This window comes from Haliotis rubra, unplaced genomic scaffold, assembly GCF_003918875.1.
Source record: "Haliotis rubra isolate DU_JTF1 unplaced genomic scaffold, ASM391887v1 Scf278, whole genome shotgun sequence".
NCBI lineage: Eukaryota > Metazoa > Mollusca > Gastropoda > Lepetellida > Haliotidae > Haliotis > Haliotis rubra.
Genome location: NW_025766869.1, coordinates 379,965 through 402,964, shown reverse-complemented (window position 1 = coordinate 402,964; position 23,000 = coordinate 379,965). Strand labels below are relative to the sequence as shown.

The 23,000-nt window shown below is 40.4% G+C and overlaps 1 protein-coding gene across 2 annotated transcripts; it reads left to right on the top strand.

The window, feature by feature from the left end:
• Positions 1–236: 236 nt before the first annotated feature.
• LOC124281011 lies at positions 237–17,857 on the top strand. Of its 2 annotated transcripts, XM_046717021.1 has the most exons (7): positions 7,600–7,720; positions 9,778–9,980; positions 11,994–12,045; positions 13,667–13,846; positions 14,611–14,780; positions 16,222–16,414; positions 17,671–17,857. In XM_046717021.1, exons 4-7 carry the CDS (start codon positions 13,780–13,782, stop codon positions 17,817–17,819), a joined length of 579 nt encoding a protein of 192 aa, XP_046572977.1. In that variant the 5' UTR covers positions 7,600–7,720; positions 9,778–9,980; positions 11,994–12,045; positions 13,667–13,779; the 3' UTR covers positions 17,820–17,857. The 2 variants fall into 2 exon arrangements, with proteins under 2 accessions (XP_046572976.1, XP_046572977.1); XM_046717020.1 differs by lacking the exons at positions 7,600–7,720; positions 9,778–9,980; positions 11,994–12,045; positions 13,667–13,846 and adding an exon at positions 237–363.
• The last annotated feature ends 5,143 nt before the right edge of the window (positions 17,858–23,000 follow it).

The window sequence follows — 23,000 nt, the reverse complement described above, 5'->3', positions numbered from 1 at the left end:
TCCCACTCCATCCGCCGCCATATAGCTGGAATATTGCTGAGTGCGACGTAAAACTAAACTCACTCGCTCTCACTCCATCATGTTTGGTCCGTGAGATTTGTAATGACCCCCGTGAATCGAAGTTGTATGTAGTTCATGTTGTTAAGTATTAGTCCTCTTCATACTATACCCTATGTTTGCTACAGGCTCCCCGCCATGCTCCAGAACGTGGAGTCCTCCTCCACAACGTTGTGGACACTCTGATGGGTGAGATGAAGAACGTGTTCGGCTTCCTGGTCAAGGGTCTGCAGGGCGTCATGGACAAGCTGACCAAGCTGGAGATCACCCCCGAGGAGGTCATCAGCGAAGTCGACAAGTTTGTCAGTGAGTACTGTTCCGATATATATCTATATATCTATATACTACAATCAGCATAATGCATGTGCTATAGTACGAATAGTTTGGTTATCCAGATAATTAATAAGCCAACAATTTTAACTGCAACAGACAATCCTCTGCAAGTGTGGATGGAGCATGGATCACATTTTCAGAATATAGTTGCAGTTGATGTTTCTTTTTGGAAGACGTTTTAAAGGCATGGGAACTATATTGTACCAGACCCGTGAAGATCCGGGGTACCCATGCTTGTTACAAAAGGCGACTATGCTTGTCGTAAGAGGCGACTAACGGGATCGGGTGGTCAGGCTAGCTGATTTGGTTGACACATGTCATCGGTTCCCAATTGCGCAGATCCATGCTCATGCTGTTGATCACTGGATTGTCTGGTCCAGTCTCGATTATTTACAGACCGCCGCCATATAGCTGGAATATTGCTGAGTGCGGCGTAAAACTAAACTCACTCACTCGCTCACTCATATTGTACCAAATATACTATAGAACCAGGGAACATTAATGAAATATTATCCTAATCCGTATGGCTAAATAATAATTTCAAACACTCGAATCATTATATTACACTGCGCTAAAAATGGAAATTTGACAATCAAGGATAGTTGTGATGAACATGGTTTTATATCCGTTGAAGATTTGAAGCTTAAATTTGATATAAGAAGTACACATTTAGATCTTGGATATGTTTGGTATATTTTACCTGAACCTTGGAAAAAGACTATAAAGGAACATGGATACATAAACATCAATGACCTTGATATAACTTCTCCTCAACAGGATTTCATATCCCCAAGAAAAGGTTCAAAATTATTCTATGATAAATTGTTATCTGAAAGTACTAAAACTCATATTTGCCCAAAATGGGAACGATGATTTGACTGTATTGATTTTGATTTTTGATATTTGCAGAAATAATTTAACTGATGTGAAACTGTTGGAATTTCAGTTTAAATTTCTGCCTAGAATTGTTTAGAACTTCTTATAATGAATCTTGTTGACAATACAATAAGTTCTTTTCATAATGTGTCTAGTGAGACTTTATGCCATGCATATTGGGAATGTGATGAAACCAAAACCTTCTGGAAGAAACTTGAACAGTAGATTACGGAAACTATTCAGGCGTTTAAATTGATAAAAATATTGATTTAGTTTGGGATTTTTGGTACGAAACCATTACTAAATCACATAATCTTCTCTGCTAAGGAAATATTTTTGCACTTGCTCTTTGAAAAAATATATCCAAAAGGTGATAATTACTTAAGGATATTGAAAGACATATTCACCACTGAAAAAATCACTTCAAGAAGAAATAATGATTATGAAAGCTTCTCAACCAAAAGGTTTCCTCTCTTCCCAGTATTTAATTCTGAATAACCATTTAACCAAAACAATATGGCTGTTGATATTTATATTTAATATATGATATCTCTGTTGAGCCCACAAGCTGTTATTCATACCGATGTAAAAAACATTTTTCTATGTGTGTGTATTCAACTTATTGGGAACAATAACAACGAACCCACTGCACGATTCCTGCTGTATCGTAAATATTTTCACGAATAACTATCAAATATTGATGATATCACATATTGACGACAAGGTGAGTACGTCCTGGTTCATATGTGTCACTGACAACGACTCGTTTTCATATGAATAAAAAAGGACACATGTGGTCAAATATGATACTGCCTCGAATACGATTTGGGATACTAATGCATCAACGTTTATAAAAGGCCTATTTCAATACATTTTGGAAGGTTGTAGGCTACAGAGGGTATGGTGGCACGATTACAAAACGTATAATATATTCTTGCGTCTCCAGACACCCACAACCTTGTCGCTGATTCCTTCCTGAAGACCATCAAGGACAAGGCTGAGGAGGTCATCTCCAGCCTCATCAAGAGCAAGAGGAACGCCTTCACAGACTTCTTCTCAGGAATTGGACAGAGCCTTTCCAACACCTTCAAGCCAATGGTTGATGGTGTCAAGACCGTACGTACCTCCTCAATTATTTTCTTTTTAAATCTTGAAACCCATCATGGGACGCTGTGGTCAGTTGAACATGATTGGTGAGGCGTAGGGTAATGGAAGGGGAAAAGGATGCATTAAAACCGTTGGAGTCACTTTTATACTGTAAAATGGCGGTTTTTGTTGTGGCGATAGAGCATATTATTGATCCGTTCCTGAAATTGAATGTTGTTTTTATTCACTTCTCCTCCAATGGGTACTCAGTTTTCAGCTTGCTACTCATACTGGAAGTGGCATCAGGAACTGTCAATGACCCAATGGTGATAGATACAGATCCTATAAGGTAAATTTTCTTTCCCCACAGCTGGCTACTGCAGCTGGAACTGCCATCAAGAGCGGAGCTACAAACCTTCTCCAAAAGGCCAAGGACTCCGTCAGCCAGCTAGGACAGAAGCTCCAGCCCCACATCGAGAACCTCGGCGCTCAGCTCGGCACTGTCGTCATGCACGGCGCCAACGCCCTGAACGCCATGAAGCAGGCTGGCGGTGACATCCTTCGTACGTACTTCATGCACACAATATCTCAGATACTACAAATGTGTGCAGCAAAGCGCAGCTATTATATTGGAGTGTGTTCGGAAGCTGGGGGAAGTGTTAATGAGACGAAGTTGGATGTTGAACGGTTTATAGAATGAGTTTGGTTTAATATTTGTTTAACACTTCACGCAGCAAATGTTGTAGTAGTCTTTACCCGAACATGTATTGGCATGTTCACCTTCCAATATCCTTCACAGCAAAGGAGTAAAGATATGAAGACATTTAGTGTAACGTTTGTCGTGTGGATCTCTTTTTATGCATTCAAAACATAAATTATAATTTGAATATTCTTTTCATTATTTGTTAAGATGCGAACAGTAATAGTATTGAAATTGTCTGTTTGACTATAAAACCGTGCCACCCAATAGTTCTTTTTCACAAGACAAACTTCGGCCATCATGAAGATATTTGGATTCAATTAAAATCGCGAAACTATATATTTGAATTTGCTGTTTTTCAGTTCAAAAACGGAATAAGGCTTAACCGTTTTCTGATTGTTCTTGTACAGTTTTTAATTGTGACGCAGGCATTTCGATGAAAGCGTGAAAACTCTTTGGTTTCATTGAACAGAGCAAACCCTCACCAATATGAAGGAGCCTATTAACAACATCGGGCAGACCGTCCTCAGCGCCGGTGAGACCGTCGCCGGTCATGTCGCTGGAGCACTCCTTGGCACCAACACCGACACAGCCACAACCGTTGCACCATGATTATTTGATGTGGGTAATAAAACAATGTACATCTATCATCTGTTATTTGTTTGAATGAGACACTGAGAATGTATTTCATGCATGTATTTAAAACCAAACACAACATGCGTTCTCTCTGAGACTCCACTAGAAGGTTGATCGTGTTCATTGTCGTGTGTTGTCAGATATACTGACGGACGAAAGAAAGTACAAACCTGGTGTTTTCGGATTATAATGCAAACTATTTTGAAAGGGTTTTTATTGTGACGTACAAGTCACCAATAGTGTGAACATGTTGCTCTGGTTATATAAAACATTCTCTTTGTTTTGGGTTCATCCTTGAATTGTCATGGTCCGTCGTGAGTTCTGTATGGTTGGTAGTATCCGTGTTATATCTAAGACTATATAATCACGTTCTTCACTATAGTGTAACGATCATTATCGTATACATGGTTTTATTATAATCTAATTTCAAAACAGGATGAAAAAGGGCAAGGTCGATAACAAGTGCAAAACATACCGAGACACTGTTAGGTATGAGTGAGTGAGTGAGTAAGCCGCTTTTAGCAATATTCCAGCAATATCACGGCGGGGGACACCAGAAATGGGCTTCACACATTGTACCCATGTGGGGACTCGAATCCGGGTCTTCGGCGTGACGAGCGAACGCTTTAACCACTAGGCTACCCCACCGCCCCCGTTTGGTATGGAGGTATAGTAAACCGAACAAGATGACCTTTATTGATGATCTCAAAACGTAATCATCTTGTCTTGTGTTCAACATATTTCCTAAAAATATTTGTCGAGAATGTTTGTCGTGAATTGTCCAGACAGAAATCATTATCATAATCTTTATCTGTTACACGCTGTGCCTGATATACAGTAACTACGTTATAACGAACGCGCTTGTAACGAACAGACGGATAAAACGAACACAGTTGTTTTTCCTCACTTGGTCACCTGCTGCATTTTAGTCGGATTGCATATGTACGGTTATGAGGTGAGGAGACGTGAAATTGGGTTTAACGTCGTGCTTGAGAATATTTCGCTCAAATGACGACGTGCATGCCTGTGTATGTGTATGTGCGGCTGCTTGTACTACCCCAGATTGAAGCTGGTTTTATAGTGCTAGCCCACTGAGACACCATGCCGCAGTGAAGCATGAATACCCCACTCAGACACATTATACTGACTCCGAGCCGACCAGTCCTTGTTGTACCCATTAATGCCGAGCGCCAGGCAGGGATCAACAAGTACCATATTTTAACGTCTTTTGGTATGACGCGGTCGGGGATCGAACCCGCGACCTTCCGCACTCGGGGCGGACGCTGTACCCACTACACCACGGAGGCGGTCTGTACGGTTATGACGAACTGAGATGAATGGTCCCTTTGGGTTTGATGTAACCGTTGTTTCCAACCGCTATTACAAGTACCAAGAGTCAAATGAATAATGTGAATAATCCCTTGGCCAACAGTTCCATATCCATGAGGCTAAGAATACTGTGTATGGAGATTCCGGAAGCCAGGCTTCCTATATTATAAGGGTAACGCTATTTTTCAGGGCATTATTATTTGCAGAAGCCCGAGGTCTTTTCAACTGCTCCTGACAACCCTTCCAATGAAAGCGAGTCGGGCAGTTAATGAAAGACCTCGGGCTTCTGCAAATGATAATGCCCTGAAAAATAGCATTACCGTTATAAATGCTAAAACGGATAGAATTTCTAATAACATAAGACTAAAAACAACGGCATAGATTTTGAAGCATTTGTTGCTAACAACAAACGACGGAGGTCACTGACTCACTTTTTACAAATATGGAAACGTCATAGAACAAAACAGGTGCCGTCACTATTGAGAGTGACGACATTCGGCCTTGACCTTTGCCCATACTACCAGCCGCCATTTGTTTTAGTGCTCAACAACGTTAGAGTTCCAGTCGATGTTTTCATTGCTGTATGTTGTAATTTATGGTACAGTTGTTATGGTTGACACCGGCAAGAAAGTGCATAAAGGCACAGGTACATGTGACGAATGTGAGTCAGAAAGTTCGTCATTAATGAACCCAAGTTCAAACGAGCCGTAGGTGATTGAACATCAACAGCTTAGCTACTTATGACGTCACCAAACAACTGGCTTGATAATGGCCCGTCGTAAAGCATTTTGCGGGCATTATCAAGTTACAGTGACCCGCTCATTTCTGATAACGTGCGGGCGTTTTAATGATAATTCTATCCATTTTAGCTATAATGGTCGTTAGTGGCGATCAAAATAAATCAGGTGGTTACGTTCTATGACTTGTGTGATTTCATTTCTTCGTATCTTGATGACGTGGATCGGTCTTCATAATATTAGTCACTTGATTATCTGCCCCGGCCTGAAATTGTTTACAGACCAGCATGCTATAGGTACTATATTGCTTAGTTGGCAACACAACCCAAATTTGGACAAGAAGGCCTTATCATGACCCGCTGTATATAGACGAAATGGGGGAGTGAGTGAGTGAGTGAGTTTGGTTTTACGCTTCTTTTCGCAATATTCCAGCAATATCACGACGGAGGACACCAGAAATAGGCTTCACACATTGTACCCATGTGGGGAATAGAACCAGGGTCTTCGGCGTGACGAGCCAACGCCTTAACCGTTAGACTACCGCCCCGCCCCCGAAATGGGCGAAGAGAAGTGAACCAAATATAAATATTTCAGTCATCGGCGGTTAGGTTATTATAAGCATGATTCACATATTTGTATCTGGATAAATGCAAATAAAGAAATCCACCTTCCTCGTTACTTTAAGCTGATACACAAAATCAATGCAACGTCATGTTACGTATTCAATGTCACATATACACTTCGGGGCAGTAGGGTGGCCTAGTGTTAAAGGCGTTCGCTCATCATGCCGAAGACCCGGGTTAGATTTCGCACATGGGCACAAAACCAACATATACACTCGATACTGTGAAAGTGAATGGTCAGTTAGACATGGACGATTGACAGTTTGACCTTGTGCAGTAATGATTACTGGTTACTGCTTAACAATGTTCCAGTTAAATGTCTGGACCAAATTTATAATTGACTGATCACTAGCATCGATCTACGCAATGGGATGTGATGACAGACATAACCAAGTCAGCGAATCTGACCAGCCGGTTCAGTTCTGGAACTTTAGTTCTCGTACTGCAAGGACAGTGTCTTGTCGAGCTATCCTACTTCACCCGAGTGTCTATCTCACACCTTAAGACCTTTGGGTGGTATAAATAGAGAATCTCACCCATGTCTACTGATATCAATTATATCAACACAAGTTCATATAGTTAGAAGGGTTTTATTTATCTTTATCAACGATTGTTGATATAATTGATATTAGAAAACACGACTGTGAGATTCTATTTATCATCCAAAAATCACTTTTCATTAGTTTTCAATAAAATTTACATCTCTGAGCACGGCAATGCCATTAGACTTGCAGTGCAGCGATGCCACAGCCTTGTGACGTCATCGAGTTTATGACATCACAGCATTGTGATGTCAAAGCATTGTGATCTCATCTAATTGATGACGTCAGGGCATTGTACAAAATCTGCTGTCAAAACGATATCATCTCGGAGTGGTAAAAACGATATCTTCTCGGAGTGGTATAAACGATATCTCCTCGGAGTGGTATAAACGATATCTTCTCGGAGTGGTTTGATCTCATACAAGCAATATCTCCCGTGAAGCACAGTTTTGGTTGATAAATAAGTATCTATTTTGTATTTACCGTGGTCCCAAGCACATACCAAAAACAGTTAATCAACTGAATATTCTCTATGAATTTACACTCGCAACAATCACTGCGATAACAGATAGTTGCTAAATGTGTTCACATGAACTAGCACTCTACGTTTTTCATGACAGCATATGCAGTGCAATTTGGTTGTCAGCATGTGTCAATAAAACAGTGCAGATAAACTCCAAGTCCATGTGACACTTTTCGAACAGATCCTTTTAAAAATTCACTGATAAAGTCACGTGATTTCGAACTTTAAAAGGCGCACTGACCAATCCCAACCAGTTCGGATTCGCACTCAGCCAACAGGTAGGTCAGCTAAACTGTTTGCGACGATGGTGACCTCCAAAGGGGATCTTTGAACACATGCTTTCAACAATGCCATTTTCCATATTGGTTAACGCCAGAAAGTTTAACGAAATGTGCAGATGAATTATGTATTGTGGTATAGAATCTAAAAAAATAGCATGAAGGTTTGTGTGGAGTGGCTAAATGTTCGGCATTATGGGAAGTGGATTCATTTATTGAGTGCTGAGGAAATGGGAACTGGCAACAATGAATAATCTATAGGAAACGCGTTTGAGTGGACGTACTTGGGTATCTAGTGAGTGAGTGAGTTCAGTTTTACGCTGCACTCAGCAATATTCCAGCTATATGGCGGCGGTCTGCAAATAATCGACTCTGGACCAGACAATCCAGGGATCAACACCATGAGCATCGATCTGCGCAATTTGGAACCGATGACATGTGTCAACCAAGTCAGCGAGCCTGACCACCCGATCCCGTTAGTCGCCTCTTACGACAAGCATGGGTTACTGAAGGTTTATTCTAACCCGGAATTTCATCTAAATAATGAGAGCGGAAAGGCGTTAATGTTAGTATTCTGTACGTTGCTCATTTCAGTGGCTTGGGTCTGGCTAGATACATACCCTCATTTCACACTTACAACTGTGAGTGAGTGAATGGGTGAGTAAGTGAGGTTAACGCCGCCTTTAGCAAACATTTCAGCAATATCACAGCGGGGTACACCAGGAATGAGCTTCACACATTGTACCAATGTGGGGAATCGAACCGAAATGAAGTACTTGTGACGGACGGAGGAAACATGACCTTATATATTGCTTCTATTTTATGGCGGTTGGTAACGAGTCAACATGATACCCCAACGTGTCTCCTACATGATGTTTTTGACTTGGAAACCGCTACATACATTGTAAATTAAGGTCTGATGTCGCAAATATATTACATGTTATGTAATGTGCGCATGGAGGTGCAGCAAGAGGCGTTAATCCGAAATAATTGTCCCTCCTTACTTCACAGTTAATGGGAAAATCGAGTTTTCTGTAAATCTTTAATTTAAACACATTCAGTGTTTTCCTGATCGAAAACGTTAATAAACCGATACACGCTGAAGTCAAAACAATTTTACACGTAATAGTGCACACCTGTACTAGTTCAGTGCATGATTTCGAATTGCTTATATCATCAGTATACATCACGACTGTCGAGTATGTTGCAAATGTGGTGAAATATCTCTCGTACTTTCACGACTCATAGAGGCATGGCTCCATTAACCAACATGTACAGCGAGGTTGGATACAGGTCTATTTACGGACCCTGATCCCTTCCGTTTCCACACACATTGCCCTAACTAGAGGATATTATATGAGTGGCCATGTCATACTATGTTTACGACACGAGTGCCTAAATTTTGATATACCGATATTTAGGTACGAGTGTCGTAACCATAGTATGGTATGGGCACGAATATAATATTCTGTTTATTACCGAAGTTGTCAAATTGAGGAAAATAAACCCAAATCTACTTTCAAACATGGGCTGGCTACCCGCCGTCGCCGCATGTAGAACGCAACGTCACAGAAGAAACGTGACGTCATAGCATTGTTCATGACGTCATGTCACCATGACAAAGTGATATTTTGCCCTAGGGCATCGTATGAAAAATATGAACCCCGATAGGTAATAAAGTGTATATACATACTCGACAGTCGTAATGTGTACTGTTACATAGTCAGGACTGCTTTGACATCGATAAAACAATTTATGTATTATCGTGTTATTTAGAGTGAATTGGCATGATGATACCTGCTTGGACAATAATCGAGATTGTGCTTCAAAAGTCCGAATCATGAAAAATGTACAAATGACCCTTCTGTATATGTTTAATAAATACGTCCATTTTTCATGTAATGTGCGTCAGTGTTGCTTGGTAATACAGAAACACCTGGTGCCATCAGTTATCGGCAGTGATCCATTATGCGTGTTTGGACGGATAAATGGTCATACTCTGTTGTATGGGTTTATTTCTGTGAACCATCATGAATACTGCATAAACTTTTTTTCAGCACCATGAAGTTCCTGTTCATTCTGTCCGCTGTTTTTCTAACCACGGCCCAGGCCAACTTCTTCACCGATCTCGGTCAAGGTCTCACCAACTTCTTCAAGACCCTTGGGCAGAGCATCTTGCGCCAACTGGACACTACTGGAGTTCAACTTCTGAACGCTAGTGTCGCAGCAGGGAAGACCCTTATATCTCAAGGAATTCAAGGTTTGTAATGCTGAGCGTATATGTTTTTTAGCAATATTCCGTGATCACAGCGGGGAGGCACTTGAATTGGATACAAACATTATATCTCTTCGTGGAATCGACCCGTACCTTTGCCTTGATGAGCGGATGATTTTAATCACTATCGATCTGCCCTAAGTATGTTGCAGAGTTAGAGAGTGAACATGTTGTGACATCACTATGGACGAAAGCCCAAACGCCACTGATGCATGTTTGCGACATCTCCAACGTTGGTTAAACCCATGGCGCTAGGCTGACTCACTGAGTTTGGTTTTACGCTGCTTTTAGCAATATTCCAGCAACATCACGGCAGGGGACACCAGAAATGGGCTTCACACATTGTACCCATGTGGGGATTTGTCCATGGCGCTAGGAAACCTAGGAACGTAATTAAAGCGAATGTTTGATAGGATGCCATTACAATGCACCAGTGTATCGTGGGCCAGAGACGATTGGACTATACGTGCCCCATACGAAAAAGAAAACTTTAATGTAGCCCCCTTGACACGACATTCCTGTCGTTTTGTATATAACAAGCAATGCTAAAGAGCATGGATGTTACTAAACCCAGAATTAAAACCTTTTATGACCAATTCCCGGAGTGACTTTTATTTACACAGTATCTGTGACCCGTGAAGATCCGCCGGGTTAGAATTGGTCTTCAGCAACCCATGCTCGTCGTAAGAGGCGGCTAACGGGATCGGGTGGTCAGGCTCGCTTATGTGGTTGACACTTCTCACCGAGTCCCAGTTGCGTACATCGATTCTCGTGTATCTGTAATGAAACTACCATTATCCCTGTAGCCTATGGTCAGCACGACTAGGTTGAATTTGGGACACCTTTGAGCTGATTTTTAGCTGGCTCTTTTTTGGATTCGAACCAATTCTAGAAAGATCCCATTCTCGTGGATTCTAGGAGAAATGAAACGCAGCTTAAAGGGATAGTAAATTGCATCTTTAGGCTTTAACACATATTTCAACAACATCCTTCTTGCTTGTTTTTATATAATGTTTAGCGCCTTCCTCATCAATATTACAACTATATGAAGGCGGTCTGTAAATGCTAGGGTCTGGCCTAGACAACCATGTGAGTAACATCATGAGAATCGATCAATGCAAATGTGATGTGATGACGGGTACATAAAACATGCATCACTGTGTACCAGCCGATTCTTGGGGAAAAATCTGAAGTAATGGTTTAAAGGAAAATTTTTACCCCTCGAACCAATGACCAGTTCAATTTAACGTGTTTAGTGCCACTGGAGCAATCAGCAATTATTAGTTGTACAATTGGCCATTTCAATATTGTCTTGGCACTTGCCTGAAATTCTAAGTTGTCATTTCTGGGTGTGAATATATTGCTGATAAGGTTCTAGAGAGAATTTAGAAGTTGAAAGAACACGAATACATAAAGCGGTCAATTGACACCAGACGTAGCCCTTAAACATCTTCACAAAACGTCAACGAAGACAAAATAGAACGAATACAAAATGCAACACATTTAAACCATCGGTTAGTTTCCAGACTCACATTTAAACCATCGGTTAGTTTCCAGACTCACATTTAAACCATCGGTTAGTTCCCAGACTCACATTTAAACCATCGGTTAGTTTCCAGACTCACATTTGGAAATGCATATTAATCGAAAGGTTCCTGACCATATTGCGAAGGCCAAGTGAGTGAGTGAGTGTTTATGCAGCACTCAGCAATATTTCAGCTTTATGGCAGAGGTCTGTAAATAATCGAGTCTGGACCAGACAATCTAGTGATCAACAGCATGATCATTGATGTACGCAATTTGGATACGATGACATGTGTCAACCAAGTCAACGAGCCTGACCACCCGATCCCGTTAGTCGCCTCTTACGACATGCATGGGTTACTGAAGATCAACTCTAACCCGCATCTTCACGGGTGTGTGAAGGCCATGATGCATTATACCAGACCATGCTAATACTTTTATGATAATCTTACATACTGGTTGATCATGTTTCAGCCCTGGCTCTGAATACTGCAAATGCTCTTGCAAAAACAGGTCGAGATATACAGTAAGTAATGTCACACATTACATGCGTACTCATATACACACAGTATTCATATACACATAGTACTCATATATAAATAATACTCATATATACATAGTACTAATATATAAATAATACTCATATACACATAGTACTCATATATACATAGTACTCATATATAGTACTCATATATACATAGTACTCATATATACACATAGTACTCATATATAGTACTCATATATACATAGTACATATATATACTCATATATACATATATACTACTCTTCATATATACATAGTACTCATATATACATAGTACTCATATACACATAGTACTCATATATACATAGTACTCATATACACATAGTACTCATATATACATAGTACTCATATATACATAGTACTCATATATATACACATAGTACTCATATATACATAGTACTCATATATACATAGTACTCACATATATATACATAGTACTCATATATACATAGTACTCATATATACATAGTACTCATATATACATAGTACTCATATATACATAGTACTCATATATACATAGTACTCATATACACATAGTACTCATATACACATAGTACTCATATATACATAGTACTCATATATACACTCATATACATATACATATATACATATATACATATATACACATACTATATACATAGTACTCATATACACATAGTACTATATACACATAGTACTCATATACATATAGTACTCATATATACATAGTACTCATATACACATAGTACTCATATATACATAGTACTCATATACATAGTACTCATATACACATAGTACTCATATACATAGTACTCATATATACATAGTACTCATATACATATAGTACTCATATACACATAGTACTCATATACACATAGTACTCATATATACATAGTACTCATATATACATAGTACTCATATACACATAGTACTCATATATACATAGTACTCCATATATATATATACATAGTACTCATATACACATAGTACTCATATATATATACATAGTACTCATATACATATACATAGTACTCATATACACATAGTACTCATATATACATAGTACTCATATACACATAGTACTCATATATACATAGTACTCATATATACATAGTACTCATATATACATAGTACTCATATACACATAGTACTCATATACACATAGTACTCATATATACGTAGTACTCATATACACATAGTACTCATATATACGTAGTACTCATATACACGTAGTACTCATATATACGTAGTACTCATATACACATAGTACCCATATACACATAGTACTCATATACATCTGTGTTAGTATACGGTATTTGTATAACTGCTTGGTGCAGTGCATCGAGATATTAAATTACAGAAATAACGTATTTGAAAATATATGTCTACCCCACAAAATATATATGGAACAAGAAAGGAACAATCTTTAATTTCAGGAGTTGCACTGATTAAGACTCGCCAATCCAGCCTGAAACAGTGTTGGGCACGCTGTTTCATATTTCTCCAGGAAATTCGATACGTTGCAGAGGAAGTGTTTTTGAAGAGCCACCTGAATTTCTGCAGTAAATGTTCATCTACAAACACTGTTTTTAAGGGTTACCTCAATTCCCTTTGTTTGCTACAGGCTCCCTCCCATGCTCCAGAACGTGGAGTCCTCCCTCCACAACGTTGTGGACACTCTGATGGGTGAGATGAAGAACGTGTTCGGCTTCCTTGGTCAAGGGTCTGCAGGGCGTCATGGACAAGCTCGCACAGCTGGATGTCACTCCCCAGGAGGTCATCACGGAAGTCGACAAGCTTGTCAGTAAGTTGATTACTGTGTCATCAAACAGAGCAAATTTGAATCTGTATGACACAGCTTCAACTGTTGTTTGTCAAAGTTGAATTTGTTTCCTTTCTTTGGAAATATACATTGACAGATAATTAGGTAATTAGCGGATAGGTAATTAGCAAGGTGACTATCAACGCCGTAATGTTTGGATTAGCTATTTAATTATTGTTATTACAACAATATTTTACAACCCATGGTAGCAAACGTGTAAGGAAACGTAGAAGCAAATTGAACACGTTCATCTAAAGCAGTCTTCACAATAAACCGTCCACATATGTACTTTTTAAAAAAGAAAGAGTTATGGGTGTTGGGTATTGGGTATGTTGCATTTGATGAACTTCCATATACAGCAAATAAAAGGAAACAACTATTAAAGTCCATTGTTCGATTCCAGGTATTCCAGGATAGGATCACGTAGTAGTCATCACAAACACATGCAGAGACAAGTCAAGAGTTCCCCTAAACAAACATGGGAACATACTGAACATGTCAAAATAAGGAATTGCATCAGACATTATTTTGTTCACTAATTCACCAAATATTGAATTGTCCCCCACGTGTTTTCTGTGACATATCTGGGCATTTGATAGGTATTGGGTAATAAGTATTGGGTAATAAGTATTGGGTAATAAGTATTGGGTAATAAGTATTGGGTAATAAGTATTGGGTAATAAGTATTGGGTGTAGTATCCTTGGCGGAAATACATTATCAAAACAAAAAATTATTGCGTTTCCAGACACCCACAACCTTGTTGCTGATTCCTTCCTGAAGACCATCAAGGACAAGGCTGAGGAGGTCATCTCCAGCCTCATCAAGAGCAAGAGGAACGCCTTCACAGACTTCTTCGCGGGCATTGGGGAGAGTCTGACCAAAACCTTCAAGCCAATGGTGGATGGTCTCAAGTTGGTACGTGTCTCCTCAATATTTTTTAACATTTGAAAACCACCATGGGATGCGAGCATGAAATAAGATGGAGGGTGCAACGGAAGGGGTAAATCCATGATGAAAATGATGATTGATGGAGTTGTGTATTCTCGATCAATCACGATTTTGAACACGAAAGGGGTCAGTTAGGGATCAAATAAAAGTATAGAGTGCATGTATCTGAAGAAGAAACTGTGAGCACCAAGTCATCAAAGACTCGAATTGAGGACACATTGACTAAGACATGAGTGAGTGATTGGGCGAGTGAGTGAGTGAGCTTAGTTTTACGCTGCACTCAGCAATATTCCAGCTATATGGCTGCGGTATGTAAATCTGGACCAGACAATCCAGTGATCAACAGCACGAGCGTCGTTCTACGCAATTGGGATACGAAGGCATGTGTCAACCAAGTCAGTGAGTCTGACCTCCCGATCCCGTTAGCCGCCTCTTACGACAAGCATGGGTTGCTGAGTGAGTGAGTGAGTTATTATTTAACGTCACATCGGCAATATTGCAGCCATATCGTGACGAGAACATATTTGACATTGAAATGGAATATATGTATATGATAAAAACCTGTCGACGAAGGACAGTAAAACAACTAGAATATCACAATTACAACTAAAACTAGTGTGGAAAGTTAAAACTAATAGCACTATTTGGACAATACAATATAAAAACTGGCTATCGATCGCCAACAACTAAAGGTAGATCACCAAATTAGGGACCATGGGGACTTACATTAGTTTTGCTGCCTGCATGGACCCTAGCTGGATTTATATCATCCCTTCAGCCACTGGCGATTGAAACCAAATTTAGCCAAAATTAAGATGACAAGAATACTACATTTAAAACAGCTGGTAAATATAAATTTCCTTTGAATGTTTCGGGACTTACGTACCCTCTCAGGAGGACAATAATTTTACGCTACTTCAACCCCCTTTGAGGGTACAGCCACTAACAATCTCAGTTACTAATCTAAACTACCAATAATAAAATATGTATCTATTTACAAATCAGTTAACAAGTCTAATTCTTTTAAAAATGCAATAATTAAATGAGAACTTATATTAGTGAAAAGATCCTTCATGGTTCGTGATTTGAAATAGTTATCCCTTGTGATGAACATGGGTTGCTGAAGACCAATTCTAACCCCGATCTTCTTGGGTCTATATTGAACGATGCCTTAACCCAGATGACTCAGGTATGTATGTATAGAACGTATGTGACATCATATAAAACAACGTTGTTGACATCGGCTTGTAAAATAATTATGCGATTATCATCCAGTTTCAGTGGTGTACACTTTATCTAGGAATTACTGATTTTTTCAAACGGTTTTGTTCAAATTATATACCTAATTATGAATAAATATTTGATAACCAACAAACGGTCTATCGTGCATTTGTTCTTTTCCCCACAGCTTGCTACTACAGCGGGAAGTGCCATCAAGAGCGGGGCTACCAACCTCCTCCAAAAGGCCAAGGACTCCGTCGCCCAACTGGGACAGAAGCTCCAACCCAAAATCGAAAACGTCGGCACCCAGCTGGGCACCCTCGTCATGCAGGGCTCTAACGCCGTGAACGCCTTGAAGCAAGCTGGCAGCGACATCCTTCGTACGTACTTCATCCAAACAGTATTCTACACAGAGTGTAGCCAATGTTTTGTAAATACATGTATGTGTCTAGCAGTTGTACAAGACGTGGTGTGGAAGTGATGTGGTGGAAATGTAGATATTGCAACGTTTTTGTGTTGCCCAACACAGCCCCGTGTGTGAGGGTTGTGTCGACTTTCAAGCCCTTGTGTGCCTGGAATGTACTGACATTACTGCCTTGTGTGTGAGGGTTGTGTAAACCTTCAAGCCCTTGTGTGCCTGGAATGTACTGACATTACTGCCCTGTGTGTGAGGGTTGTGTCGACTTTCAAGCCCTTGTGTGCCTGGAATGTACTGACATTACTGCCCTGTATGTGAGGGTTGTGTCAACCTTCAAGCCACTGTGTGCCTGGAATGTACTGACATTACAGCTTTGTGTGTGAGGGTTGTGTCAACCTTCAAGCCACTGTGTGCCTGGAATGTACTGACATTACAGCCCCGTGTGTGAGGGTTGTGTCGACTTTCAAGCCCTTGTGTGCCTGGAATGTACTGACATTACAGCCCCGTGTGTGAGGGTTGTGTCGACTTTCAAGCCCTTGTGTGCCTGGAATGTACTGACCTTCAAGCCCTTGTGTCCCTGGAATGTACTGACATTAGAGCCCCGTGTGTGAGGGTTGTGTCGACCTTTAAGCCCTTGTGTCCCTGTAATGTACTGACATTACTGCCTTGTGTGTGAGGGTTGTGTCCACCTTCAAGCCCTTGTGTCCCTGGAATGTACTGACCTTCAAGCCCTTGTGTGCCTGGAATGTATTGACATTACTGCCTTGTGTGTGAGGGTTGTGTCGACCTTTAAGCCCTTGTGTGCCTGGAATGTATTGACATTACTGCCTTGTGTGTGAGGGTTGTGTCGACCTTCAAGCCCTTGTGTGCCTGGAATGTACAGACATTACAGCCCTGTATGTGAGGGTTGTGTCGACCTTCAAGCCCTTGTGTTTCTGGAATGTACTGACATTACAGCCCTGTGTGTGAGGGTTGTGTCGACCTTCAAGCCCTTGTGTGTCTGGAATGTACTGACCTTCAAGCCCTCCTGTGCCTGGAATGTATTGACATTACAGCCCTGTGTGTGAGGGCTGTGCCGTCCTTCAAGCCCTTGTGTGCCTGGAATGTACTGACATTACTGCCTTGTGTGTGAGGGTTGTGTCAACCTTCAAGCCTTGTGTGGCGGATGTGTGTAAAACCCTGCGGAGGAGGATCGATAAACCCTTGTTCTTGTTGCAGAGCAAACCCTCACCAACATGAAGGAGCCCGCTAACAAGATTGCCCAGACCGTCGTAGATGCTGGAAAAACCGTAGTCGGACACGTCGGTGGGGCTCTCCTTGGCACCAACACCGATCCGGACGCCACAACCGTAGCCCCTTCCACATAGTCTGTTATCAGTTTTTGTGGAATAAATACTTAACAAAGGACTGTTGTCTCGGTTGAGTGAGTGAGTGAGTGAGTGAGTGAGAGAATCATTCAGATAAAATATATCAAACACCTGACTCCAATATTTGCTGGGTATTTTTCTGGTTAAGTCTAGATGTCTTTTAATGGATTTGTTGAGAGACTGTTCGTTTCGAACTGGTGTCCGTGGTAATAATTAATAATGATAAATCATTGAAGGATTGTCCACCTCATTGGAGAGTGTCCTATTGAGAGACCCGTAGCCTAGTGGTTAAAGCGTTGGCTCGTCACGCCGAAGACCCGGGTTCAAATCCCCACATAGGTAAAATGTGTGAAGACTATTTCTGGTGTCCCCCGCCGTGATGTTGCTGGAATATTGCTAAAAGCGGCGTAAAACTAAACTCACTGGAAAATGTGCCGAAGCGAAATGACCATGTCAGATCAGTTGAGAGACCCATTATCTTGGTATCAATCAATGCTCTGTTTAATTTAAATACAATCTCACCCAGCTTCTCTCCACAATATCCGGGAATGTTCACATGACAAGATAGACCAAAACAGTATGAATAGAGAAAACATGTTTCAAATAATGAATAAATACCCGAATGACTGAATGTTAAAAGGGAATTCTAACATTTGTTACACATCTCGTCACAGTTTGTTTTTTTAAAAGACGGTGAGGATGATCATATACGTCAGTTCGTTATAACAGAGTTCGTTATAAACATAGTACATTGCATTTCTTTGAGGAAAATAGAATTGTCCAAGAATTTATGAAAAAATGCCATTTTACATTATGGTTGCCCAGAAAAAATAGTTCGATCCTGCTATCAGAGAAAAATTGCGTTCTTGAAGCAGTGACAGACGGAAATCACATCTTGTCAAAAACAGAAAACCTTCACTATCGATTAGTGACATGAACACAATGCCAGTGATCGATACAGATTGTTCACATTATGTTCGAGAACAGACATTTACCAGCCATTGCCAAACGTCCTCTCACTGTCGGCTGTGTACCAAAAACGAACGAGTTCCGCTTTGGTGCAAGAATTTTCTTAAATCGAAACTTGTTTGTTTTAATCATTTGTTTATTTAAAAAATTGTAATGCAGGTTATATTTGGTTTTGCTATTTCAAAGTTACTTACATGTTCCTCTTTTCTCTTTGCTTCGATTATTTCCGTGTTATTTATTTTCGAATGTTGACGTTTTTGTCCCGTCGATTCTTTTTCCAGTAGTTGCGTTCGAGTTATCTGAATTTTCTTTCGAAAAGTACGACATTTCGAATAACTTCGTTTATTTGCTCGAATGTCCGACTTTTGAAAATACACTTGAAAGTATACTGAACCACAAAAGAAACGTCGCTTTTCAAAACCAAATGCAAGATTTTGCTCTTGCAAAATGGTGTTTTTATTATGATATCGTTTTGTTAACATGTTTTTCAATCCATATTGACAGTAAGTACCAACATCAGTGTGTTTTCTGATGTAAAAGCATATCGACCAAACGCACCTAAAAAGGCAGACTTGGTAAAAGGTCCGTATGACATTCGTCAAAATGAAACTGCGCGTGCATATCGTGACAAACCTACCAATGAAAGCTAGTCCCCAACTCGCCTGAAATCATTTTTGTTTTGACACAATCGTCATGGCACGAATTACGAGAGATCAGAGGAACCAAGTCTTGGGACGATTGCAAGTTGGCCAGACTGGCAATCATTTCAATGTTCATGTTAGGACTCCGACTGCAGGAGTGGTATCAGGTCACTAACAGCATCCAAGACCATCCACGCAGTGGGCGACCTTCAGTAACATCACAATGTCAAGACCGACAGATTGGGCGCCACCATCTGCAGGATCGCTTCCCTAGAGCGACGGAAAGAGCACACCAGACTATTGGGACTCACAACTGACCCATCAGTGCCGCTACAGTGCGTCTGCGTTCGCGCTGAAGAAACCTCTGTTGTCACAGACCATATCGTAGTCCTGTCCTCACCGATCATCACCCCCAAAACCGATTGCAGTGGGCAACTCAGCATCGGAATTGGCGTTATCGACAATGGATAACTGTTCTTTTTTCTCATGACAGCCCATATTGTGTTTCGACAGTCAATGGCAGAGTAAGAGTATGGTGAAGGCGTGGGGAACTGTTTTCTAGTGAGTGTTTTGTTGAATAAGACTCGTGGGGTGGTCCAAGCATCAAGGTGTGGGGTGCAATCGGTCTGAACCAGATAGCTGGCACTGTGGTGTTCCAGAGTCTCGGTCCGGGATGAGGAAATGACGTGACAGTTGCTCGCTATATTGATTAAGTCATGAAACCTCGTTGTACCACAAGTTGGACGTTACAGAAATAACATCTTCAAGCAAGACAACGTTCGTGCCCACACGGCCAGAGTAACATTGGACTTCCTAAAACAACATGGCATTCAAACTCTACTATAGCCTGCACTCAGTCTTGATTTGAGTCCAATAGAACACCTTTGAGACGAAATTTAAAGAAGACCGAATGACCGCTACCCAAGGCCGACAATTGCTGCTGGACTCAATCAGGCATTTTACAGAGTATGGATCCTAAGTGCCTATGGCCTTCATTAACCGGCTAATCCATTCCGTGTACAGACGATGCAACGCTTTCAGCGATGCCCATTTAGGCCACACACAATACTGACTTTGGGGTATCTTAATGATACCATTTTTTGTGATTTTATGTGTGTGAACTCTAAATGTGATTCCCGAAAATGTGTTAACCATAACTGTCAAGTTTGAACTCAATCCTCCGTTTTGATTGTTCATTAGAGTGAATTAAAGTGTGTGTTTTAAGAAACCGCTATCAGTGCGACATTTCTTTTGTGGTTCAGTATATTAGAAAATAATCGAACTAGCGAGAGAAAAAAAGTGAATTTTTGAGCAAATAATTGGGTGATAAACTTTGATGTCCGAAAATAATTTATGCCACCATAGTGGCACCATTAAGCCTTTGTAGTGGTATGGTTGTCCGTTCCATACAGACTAATACCAGGATTAAGTGCAGGAATAGATTCACCTTTGTCCTTCCAGCGATTATATCACGTTGGTCACGGCAAGGGCATGTATTCACACCAGCTTTATCTCCGTCTCAGAGAATCAGATTTACAGCCTCGCCATAACATCAATACAAGCGTGAAACAAGGTTCAGTAATAAAACAAATTACTGCCCTTTATCCAGGCGAAAATGGCTGCTGAGAGCGTTACATGGAAGAATGATGAATATACTTTATGTCACTTAAAAGCGCAAAGGAAAAAGGTTTCAAACAGCACCGAAGCAGCTTTCAAACAGGCAGGTGTTTGTGGTTAGCTCCAAAGTTTTCAAAACAGACAGGGATACAGGCGTAGAAAGCGGGCACTGCCCGAAGATACAGGAACAATTGTAAGGGACAAATAAGTAGCTAAATGTTGGATCATTAAGTTGTTGCAACAATTATCAAAATGTCAGGTGTATCAAGAAGGTCTGCACTTTTAGCCGGTGTTGAACGTTAGGTACTACTTAAAACAACCGTTTGTCTAACTGTGTTGTGTAACCCCGAACGTTATGCTTGTTCTGATGGAGTGTCTGTGGCATGTTTAGTACTCATAATTGATGATTGGTACATTACAACCGATCAATCATCGAAAATAATTGGTTAGCGTCATTTATCAATTTTTCCTGGTTATGTTTGTTAATGCACAAAAAATAAAGAAAAAACATGTAGTTCTCTCGTTTTTTTTCGCAAATTGCACAAAATGCATTTGCAAATTTCACATCTTTAAAGGATGACTAGTGTGTTAGGAACATACATTTCCTGGAGTTGTTAAGATAAACTTAATCATGACTTGGAACGAGCTTGTAGTGCTTATGCAATGTCGAGACAAAATCAACCTTTTGAAAAATATTGTTATTGCAAACAAGTGGTCCAAAATTGTTTGTGCTCGATTATGAGAAAACATGATCGATTGCTTGGTCGTTTTGTCATTGCGACCAATCTTCGATTATTTCAATTAACCGGACCACCACCAATGTACACTAACGCTTAGTGTCTAAAATATACAATTCTGAGAGAAACAAACACTCGAAGTAATATGAAAAGGAGCCCCATTTAGGCGGGAGCTTCAGAGCCGGCGAAAATCTAGACTTTCTTCATTAAGGGCTTCACAAAAAGGGCTGAGTGGTGGGGAATAAATATGCATAAGGGACTGTGAGACAGGCTATTGACCGTGCAGTGGTTCCCGTAGGAGGGCTGGGGAGGGTGGGGTGTGTGTCTTATCAATAACTTGAATTCGAACAGTGGCTTATCACAGCTGGTTTGTTCTCAAAACATTGCATAAGTCAGGTGTATATCATAACCCTGCTCTTGCCGACCTCTTTCTTTGTTATTCTGAGTATTTCCCGCAGTGTCTGCCGAACTCCAGGAGTCCTGAACTCAATAACAGGTAGGTTCTATTCCCAAAGTGGCTTTAGTGACTCGGTTTTATTCCCAAACTGGCTTTGATGGTTCGTCCCACTTTACAGCCGAGAATTAAATCGTTTTTTCAACAGACCATTCTAATAATGAATTCTATTTAAATTGAAATGTTTCATATGTACAGATATGGTGCCGGGCAGAAGTAATTTTAGATATTTCATGGAATTAGTTTTATTGAAAAAACTTGATGCAGATGATTGCCCTTTGAACCTAAAGTTTGCAACGCTTCAGGAACTATTTCAATCCAAGTAGCATTTTGACAGTTTGTAATTTATCGATCAACTTCGAATTTAATGTGTCCATTTTCTTTTCTCCGGCAGGTTAGTTGGTTTAGTGCACCCTCGAGTGTTGATTTCATTGACATTTCGGTAATTTTACTTGTGGTTTAAGATAAATGTGTGGTTTTCGAAAAAGGGATAGTAATATGTTTGCCTGTTAACTACAATGTGGAATTCTGAGTTCACTATTTATCCTTGGTGTGTGTGTGAAATGCAACTGCTACAAACCTTTGAGGTTACCTAACAGTCTTAGAATGAAGTTTCTCGTCCTCTTCACCCTGGTTCTCCTGGCTTCTGGGGGAGACGCCGGTAACGTCAAAGACTTTTTCATAACGTTGGACAAAAACTAGGAGACTTCTTCAAAAATGCTGGAAACACCATTCTGCACGAGCTGGACAAACATGGCGGGGA

Bases quoted from the DNA above. Each gene is read 5' to 3' on its own strand.
- LOC124281011 (XM_046717020.1), top strand. From the start codon at position 243: ATGGGTGAGATGAAGAACGTGTTCGGCTTCCTGGTCAAGGGTCTGCAG. The intron at 364-14,610 runs GTGAGTACTGTT...TTGCGTTTCCAG, and splicing joins CGAAGTCGACAAGTTTGTCA to ACACCCACAACCTTGTTGCT. The intron at 16,415-17,670 runs GTACGTACTTCA...TTCTTGTTGCAG, and splicing joins AGCTGGCAGCGACATCCTTC to AGCAAACCCTCACCAACATG.